At 41.0% G+C, this 7,898-nt stretch overlaps 2 protein-coding genes across 2 annotated transcripts; both read right to left on the reverse strand.

The window, feature by feature from the left end:
- Window positions 1–12: 12 nt before the first annotated feature.
- CSUI_005745 (uncharacterized protein) lies at window positions 13–1,055 on the reverse strand (the record flags this gene model as incomplete). Its single annotated transcript, XM_068065915.1, has 1 exon — window positions 13–1,055. A coding segment is annotated over one exon (417 nt), but the record flags the coding sequence as incomplete, so codon positions are not given.
- A 2,560-nt stretch (window positions 1,056–3,615) lies between these two features.
- CSUI_005746 (major facilitator family protein) lies at window positions 3,616–7,507 on the reverse strand. Its single transcript, XM_068065916.1, has 2 exons — window positions 7,115–7,507; window positions 3,616–6,506 (listed from the first exon to the last, which is right to left on the reverse strand). The coding sequence occupies exons 1-2, from the start codon at window positions 7,493–7,495 to the stop codon at window positions 5,964–5,966; spliced, it is 924 nt and encodes a 307-aa protein (XP_067922111.1). The 5' UTR covers window positions 7,496–7,507; the 3' UTR covers window positions 3,616–5,963.
- Between the last annotated feature and the right edge of the window lie 391 nt (window positions 7,508–7,898).

Below are 7,898 nucleotides of genomic sequence, written 5' to 3' on the forward strand. Positions count from 1 at the left end.
AGAAGAAGCAGAAGAAGAAGACGAAGAGAAGAGATGGAGAGAAAAGAAGAGAAAAGGGAAGAGGGAGGAGAGTGGACGAGACAGACACCTTCTTCCCTTCCCTTCATTCTCTCATAAAGACGAGGAGGAAGACATTCTTTGTCAACCTTCTTATCCTATACATTATCGCCGGAAGTTCTTCTTTCTCTGGGCTTTCTGTCTTTGTCGTCTTCTTCAGAACTCTAAGCCAGAGAAAGACCGTTTTGCTCGGCGATAGATCGATGGCAATTCCCCTGCTTATCGCAAAGTATACCGGGAGAAGAGAAAGAAGAGAGTCGACCTCTCAGTCACATAAAAAAGAAAGAGAAAGAGAGAAAGAAAGAGAGAAAGAAAGGAGGGAAGATAGAAGACATTTCTTTCTTCTACAGAGAAATAGCGAGCGACGGAGACGCATGTAGAGATAAGGAATCGAGGAAGAAGAAAAGGGCAACCGTGATAGAAGAGAGAAGAAGAAGAAGAAGAAGAGACAGACGTAGAGAGACAATTGAGAAGAGAGAAAAGGGAGAGAAAAAGAAGAAAAAGATACACACAATGGGAAAAAGAAGAAGATGTTTGGATTCTCGGCTGAATGAAAAGAAGAAGGCTTGGAGAGAAAAGTTAACGGAAGTGTACATACAGCAAGCCTCTCTCTGAATGAAGGGAGAAATGAAGAAAGAAAGAAAGATAGAAAGAAGGAAGCAAGAAGAGAAGAGAGCTTATCCTATGTTGATCTATTTCTCCCTCAAAGAACAGACAAGGAAGAGCTTCTCTCAGACATGAATGAAGCGGAGAAAAGAAGCAAGTGAACAAGAAGACCTTCTCTTCTGCCTCAAGAAGGAAGGTGAGAAAAGAGAGAGGGACTTCCAGAGGAAGCAAAAGAAGAAAAGAGATAAAATAGAAAAGAGAGAGAGAGAAAGAGAGAAAGAAAGAAGAAAGGAAGAAAGAGAAGAAGAGATAGAAAGTTGGCTGTCTATGTAAAGAGACAATAGAGAGATGGCAAGAGATAAAAGAAAGAGAAGCAAATCTCCATGAGAGGAAAAGTGAAGAAGGAGAAAAAGAAAGAAAGAAAGGAGAGAAAGCGAAAGAAGAGAAAGAAGAAGAAGAAGCTAGTGTGTCGTCGTTGCTATCTTTCTTTCTTCTCTACGAGACGAGGCAAGTGAGAGAGAGAAGCCCTCCACTGCTGCTCTTCACACTCTGTCGATTCTTTACCTACTTTCTTTTTCCTTCGTTCTTTTCTTTCTTTTCTTTCTCTCGTCTTTCTCTTCCTTTTAGAGAAGAAGAATCTATCTCCTGTCGCCTTCTTTTGTGTCGACACCTAGTACTCCACGTGAAGACGAAGAAGATCCACAGAGAAAGATAGATGAAAGATAGCTAGATAGATCGATAAAGAGATAAATAGATAGATACATGGAAGAGAGGTAGAGGTAGTCAGATGGATAGATGGAGGGTCTGAGAGACAGAGAGAGAGACTGATAGAGAGTTAGAGAGAAAAGAAAGAAGAGAGAGAGATGCGAGAATTCTTGCTTCTTTCTGTTTCTCCCGCGGCCCCTCCCTGTCCCTGGTAGATAAGAGTAAAGCTTTCTTTCTCTCGACATTTCGTATGAGACAATTTCTTCTAGATATCTAGAGATAAATCCATAGAGAGAGAAAGAGAATATAATGATGTGAGGAGACAAGGAGTAAAAGAAGAGAGAGATATACAGAGAGAGACTCTCGTCTTCCTTGTCCTCTCCATTTGAGTGAGTCCCGAGTTGTTCCTCTAGAATTCCTCTTTTCCTCCTTCGCTTCAATTCTGCTTTCTTCTTTTTCTTCTCTTCTTTCTTTTTCCTTTCTTCTTCTCTCTCCACCGCATTATTACTCTGGCCTATCTCCACCTACAAGGACGTCTACATACCTTACGTGTCTCTACACCTACACGACACATGCATATACGCATATAAATACACTTACAGTACCTAGATCCACATGAAGTCGACGTAAATATTCTATAGATCGTTATACACGTAGTAGTCTCTCTATACATAGGTGTATATATATATATATATCGACATATATGTAGATATATACATATATAAAGTGGGATCGGAGATCGCTTAACGAAAGAGGTAGTAACGGATGGAGTGTCATAACGCGCAGCTATCTAAAGGCAAGTATCTATCTATTCATCTCTATATATACAGACAAGGATACACAGTACATGTACATATATATGTGTAGACAGGTAAGATCATAGTAGCTACAGCAGGGTAGGAGGATTTGTATGTCTGTATGTATGCATATCGTAAGGTCTTTATCTCTATGGAGATGTACAGATAGATACACTCGGAAGAGCGTACGATAGAGATACAGGTGAGATGTTATGGCTACTACTTGTGCTTGTCAGCCTAACTAATTAAACTTCGAGAAGAAACGCCTGGGATAGTCTGTCTACTCCTAGCCGTCTCATTCTCTCCAGATCTCCGTATATAAGGCGCCCAAGCCAATCAAACTCATAACCCTCTCGCTCTGGAGATGTTTTTTCTCCATCTTTTCGTGTAGTTTTCGCTCATTTCTTCTTCTTTCTCTAGTATCCGTCCTTCCTTTCTTATCCAAGGGGAAAAATTTCCAAGAGGCTAGGCACACAACGGCTAGCGTGGCTGTAGACACGAACGCTAGCTATATGAAGACTGAGGGTGTCTACGACAAAAAGACATCGAATACCAATTCTTCTCATCCATCACTCTGTGTACATACACCCACACACAAACCCCGACCACACCCATGCATGCTCTCTATACATGTATGCATACATATTTGTATATCAGTATATACATATATAGAGATAGATAGGTAGATTCCTTGGAGTATGACTCTGTATGTGTATTTGCGTGTATGTTGACTACCTAGCCTGTTTTGCGTAGCCCCCAGTTGGAGATCGGATTAGCTCCTCACTCTTTCTCTTCTCGGCTCTTCTTTCTCAGTCCAAGTTTTCTCTTTTCTTCTTCTTCTTGTCCGTGCACCTTCTCACTCCTCATCTTCTTCTTTTGATGATCCCTTTGTATGAGAGAACGACAGATTGAGATCGGCGTACTTCTGTATAGATAGGGGTAGAAGCAGGTGGGTCTTGACATTGAGAAAGACTTCTCTCTATGTGTCTCATAGAATTGCTGAAACACGCAAAGGAGCTGCGTACGACTGTCTTCTCATACATACACTGAAGTGTATCAATAGAAAGATGTATGGAAAAGTGTATCGACAGCTATATATGTATATATGTATGTACATGTATGTATGAATATGACTACTGTGTATGGACGACATGTATGCGTATGTGTCTACATGTATGTATCCATGTATGACTATTTACGAGTATCCATGGACGTGCACGAAAATAATGAACATGTATGTGCCTATGTATAGAAAGAGATGCATACATGGTATATACATTCCTACTTAGATTTATCTCTCTATGTGTATCTCTCCGTATGTACAGAAGGGACATGTGTACGTGGAAGATGAGGTGCCACGCAAAGGAGATAAAGAAGAGAAGCCCTCCCTTGTAGAAAGTAAAAATGATCTAGAGGAGAATAAGGATCGCGCACTCACGATCAGATCTCGAATTGCATGCCAAAAAGGAAAAATAAAACTTTTGTCACACTTCGTTTCTTGCTGTATATACACTTCGTTGTATCTATGTATCTACCTACACTGCCTCTATGAATGATTTACCTATGTATCCATTCATTCTCTGTACGTATGTATGAATGATGCGTACAAAGGTAGACGCAATACGCACTAATACATACATGTATAAATCCAACTAACGACGAATCTCCTTTTCTTAAGCTTGCTTTGATCTATGTCCATCCTAATGGGAGGAGCCCCGTAGCAACACAAGAGCCTTTTCTTTCATAGATGTATGATCAAAGTCTCTCATTCTTCCATAAATGTAATGAATTCTCTCATCTCTTTCTCTCTCTCATTTTCTACTCTTTCGATCTCTCAGCAACGAAAAATGTCGATAGATCAGACAGAATCTCGGGCGTCTTCTCTCTCTCTTCTGTTTGTTCATTTTGCTCAAGAAAAACATGAGAACGAGGTGTACATACACCCTACACAGATCTCTGTACACCGTTCATACACTTAGGTAGGATTGCGGCGCCTGTTCATAATGAAAAGAAAGAAAGTTTTTTCTTCTTTCTTCCTCTTCTTCTCAGATTCCAAAATTTCTTTTTTCGTTTGAAAAGAAGATAACTGTTTGCATATCTACGTTCTTCTCCGTATATAAGCCGGTGAGGCAATACACGAACTAGGTAGACACCCCACAAGACATCTATAGCTAACTGATGGCCTGCGCGAGTCTATGCGTATTGTAGACATAGCGAAAGAGAGAAAGAAAGAAAGAGAGAAAGAAATAAAGAGAGAGATGAACAAAAGAAACAAGAGGAATTGGCAGGCGGTGTGATCGAGCAGTCCCTAGGAGAGTAAAAAGAGATAGCTTGAAGGTGGGGCAGACAATTAGAGGAAAGAAAGAACCTTTGAAGAAAGAAAAGAAGAAGCGAAACATGAGAGACAGAGCCAAGGCATACCGATGTAAGTCAAATGCTCTGTTTCTTTTTCTCTCCCTCTCTCTCGTCGAAATTTTCATGCAAAACTTCCCCTTCTCTTTCTTTCTTTCTTTGATAAGCTGATTGATTTGTTTATTGAATAAAAAATTAGTTAATTGCATGCATGCACGCATGCATGCTCGAATGACGACCTAGGCCGTGAGAGGACGAGAGAGAAAACTTGCTTGAAAAGAAAAGAGCCCCAAGAAGAAGAGGAAGACTTCTCTATCTCTATATCTATCAGTCTAAGAAACAACCCATCCTTCCTCTCTATACAGGTATCAATCTACCTATCTTTAATCTATATAAATATCGATAATCTATCTATCTTTGAGTTTTGATCTATCTAGCTATCTACCTATGTATCAGTGATCTATCTATCTATCTATGCATCTTTGATCTATCTCTCTACCTTCAATGTACCTATCAATTTAGCCCGATATATCATCTGCAATAGATCTCTCTCTCTATGTGTGCCTGGCGTGTCTTTCTTTTACCCGATCGATCGAGAAAGACCATCTTGATCGAAGAAAAGAAGAGAAAATGAGAAGAGGAGAAAAATCGACGCCGGGCAAACCTACACATAGAGCCTGCCACAACTATATAAAGAGAGATATAGACCTGTGTATTATACATAGATATTTCAAACATTAGATATATACAGATAGAATACCTACGCAAGTCCATCTGTAAGTGCTTGTAGAGACTCTCCATCATACCATACACGCCTAATCTATACACCTATCTCTCCCCTCTTCCTCTCCCTGTATCGCAGGGTCATACATACACATCTATATACATGTACACATACATATATCTATAAATATGCACATACATGTAGAGATATGAGAGATGAATGAAGATGAGAAGAAGAGGCGTCGCCATTCTTCTCTGACATTTTCGTGATCTAAACGTCGATGCCTGCGAGTTGATCTAGCTAATCTAGAAAATACCTCGATAGCCCCGATATCTCTATCTATTTATTTACACCCTCATGTCTAAGAATTGATCTTTCACAAGTGATAAGCAGAAACGTTTCGCTTCTTCTTCTTCTTTTGACTTTTACACAGAAAGATAAGTAAGAAAGACCTCCAGATCTTACAAGAGAGGCACTCTCCTGTCAACGTCCAATCTTAAGAGAAAAGATCCAAGCCGAAAGAGAAGAGAGAAAACAACGAGAAAGACAGAAAAGAAGAAGAAGAGGGAGAAAAAAGAATACTCTCTCTGTGGAGATTTTGACTTTTTTCTACCCGCTTTCATCGATTGACCTTCGTATCTATCTAGCTAACTAGCCAACGAGCTCGAATCTTCTCTTCTCTTCTCTTTCTTCTTCTTCTTCTCATCCTCTTCCTTCTGTGCTTAACTGTAGACAACTCTCTTATGTTTTCTTTCTAGGCGAGTTTTCTTATCTCTTTCTTCTTCTTCCTCTTCATCATCCTCTTCTTTCTCGACTATCTCATCTTGATGCCTATGCTGCCCTTCAAGATCCACCACCCTCGCTTCTTCTTCTTCTTCCCTCCTTTTTCTTCTTTCTTCTTCTTCTTGTCTTTCATCTTCTTCCTCGAGCTTCCTCGCTGCAAGGGCTGCTGCCTGACGGTCTGCGGTGTATGTACAGTGAAGAAGAAAATACACCCCGACAGAGAGGATCCACGGCCCTACAGTCGTACAGATCAAAGCTAACGACAGAGCCTCTGCATTCTTCTCATCTGTCTCCCTTTGACTCGAGAAAGAAGAAGAAGAGGCATCAGATGGCGAAGGAGGAGGAGGAGAAGAAGTAGAAGAAGAACGATGAGAATGCGAAGATTTCTTTAAAGGCTGGCTGTATCCAAACACTTTCTGCGCGAGCAGCCCCACGACAGGAGACCCTAGTAAGGCGGAGCCCACTCCCTCCATTGTAGAAAACTACAAAGGAAAAGAAAAGAAAAGAAAGAAAGAGAGAAAAAGAAAGATGAATAGAGAAGGAGATGGGCGGAAAGAAAGAAAGATAGATGGATGGATACGAAGAGAAGGAGAGAGACAGAGGGAAGACTTAGGGAGATCAAGGAAGAGACAAGATCGAAGTCTCTCGAGCATCCCCCCATGTGTAAGACGAAGAGGAGAAAGAAGAAGAAGATGAAAATGTGTAGATGTATTTAAAGAAACGTCACTTGAACCTACTACCTCTCATACAACTATGGACACCTTCCCTATCCGATCTTTCCTATCTCTCTCTCTCTCTCTCTTTTTCTTTCTCATCGCTAAAAGAGATTCCACACGCTACAGAGCAGAAGAAGTCTGAAGACGAAAGAGGAGCCAAGCAATTGATATAGAAAAGAAATTTCTCCGAAAAAGACACAAGCAACCGCAAAAGCCCTCACTCCACCTCCCACGCCCCTACACGAACATCCACTACCTACCTTTAATCTATCTTCAATCTTTAATCTATCTATCTATCTAATTTTCGCCTATCTCTTTCTTTGATCTTCCCTAACACTGTCTCCTCGAATCTTTGTTCTTTTTCTTTTTCTTACTAAGCTGAAGACAGTAGCTCGATGCTTGGGGAGAACGATCTCCGTGAGGATGGGTCGATTCACCCCTACACCGGGCCATCCAGCCATAAGTCCAATGAGAGAAGAAACGAAGAGAAACAAGAGAAAACTTTCTCTCTTCTTCGGAATGCAAGACAGTATCACAAACATGAGAAACGACCTTATTAGAATAGCTGACTGAGCCATCACAGGTCGCCCTTTATTCGGATAACGACGATGGACTGCATCTCCTAGACACCCCACAAACGGGGCTACAAGCATGGCAGCTAGCCAGCTAGCGGAGACAGTGAAAGAGGCCTCCCAGTCAGAGAGACCTGCATACTGAAAGAACATGACTATAAAATTCAAGGCGCTCCTAGGCATGCCATTCAAAACTCCCTGAAAGAAAGAAAGAGTGAGAAAGAACACAGACAAGAGAAGAAGAAGAAAGAGAACAAGGACGTGACTGGGCTGGAAAAGAAGAGAAGAGAAAAAAGTCAAAGAAGCAGACAGATACACGATGTAGAGACACTGGCACATAGCCATCCTCTCCACGCACATTCAGAGATACGTAGACAGAGAGATAGACAGACGATTAAGCATAGAGAGAGAGGTAGAAGGAAGATAGATTGAAGGTAGATAAATCAAAGATAGATCCTTTTAGATGGTTTGTGGTGAAGGTTATCTAGGGAGATTTTCGTCGATGATCTTGTAGAAGTTGTGTTGCTCTTCTGCTTTAGTCTTCTTCTACCCACACACACATCCTTTTCCCCTCTCTCTCTGTCTC

This window comes from Cystoisospora suis, assembly GCF_002600585.1.
Source record: "Cystoisospora suis strain Wien I chromosome Unknown contig_2767, whole genome shotgun sequence".
Lineage (NCBI taxonomy): Eukaryota > Apicomplexa > Conoidasida > Eucoccidiorida > Sarcocystidae > Cystoisospora > Cystoisospora suis.

Bases quoted from the DNA above. Each gene is read 5' to 3' on its own strand.
- CSUI_005746 (XM_068065916.1), bottom strand. From the start codon at position 7,495: ATGCCTAGGAGCGCCTTGAATTTTATAGTCATGTTCTTTCAGTATGCA. The intron at 6,507-7,114 runs GTAAGAAAAAGA...TTTCCTTTGTAG, and splicing joins GAGCTACTGTCTTCAGCTTA to TTTTCTACAATGGAGGGAGT.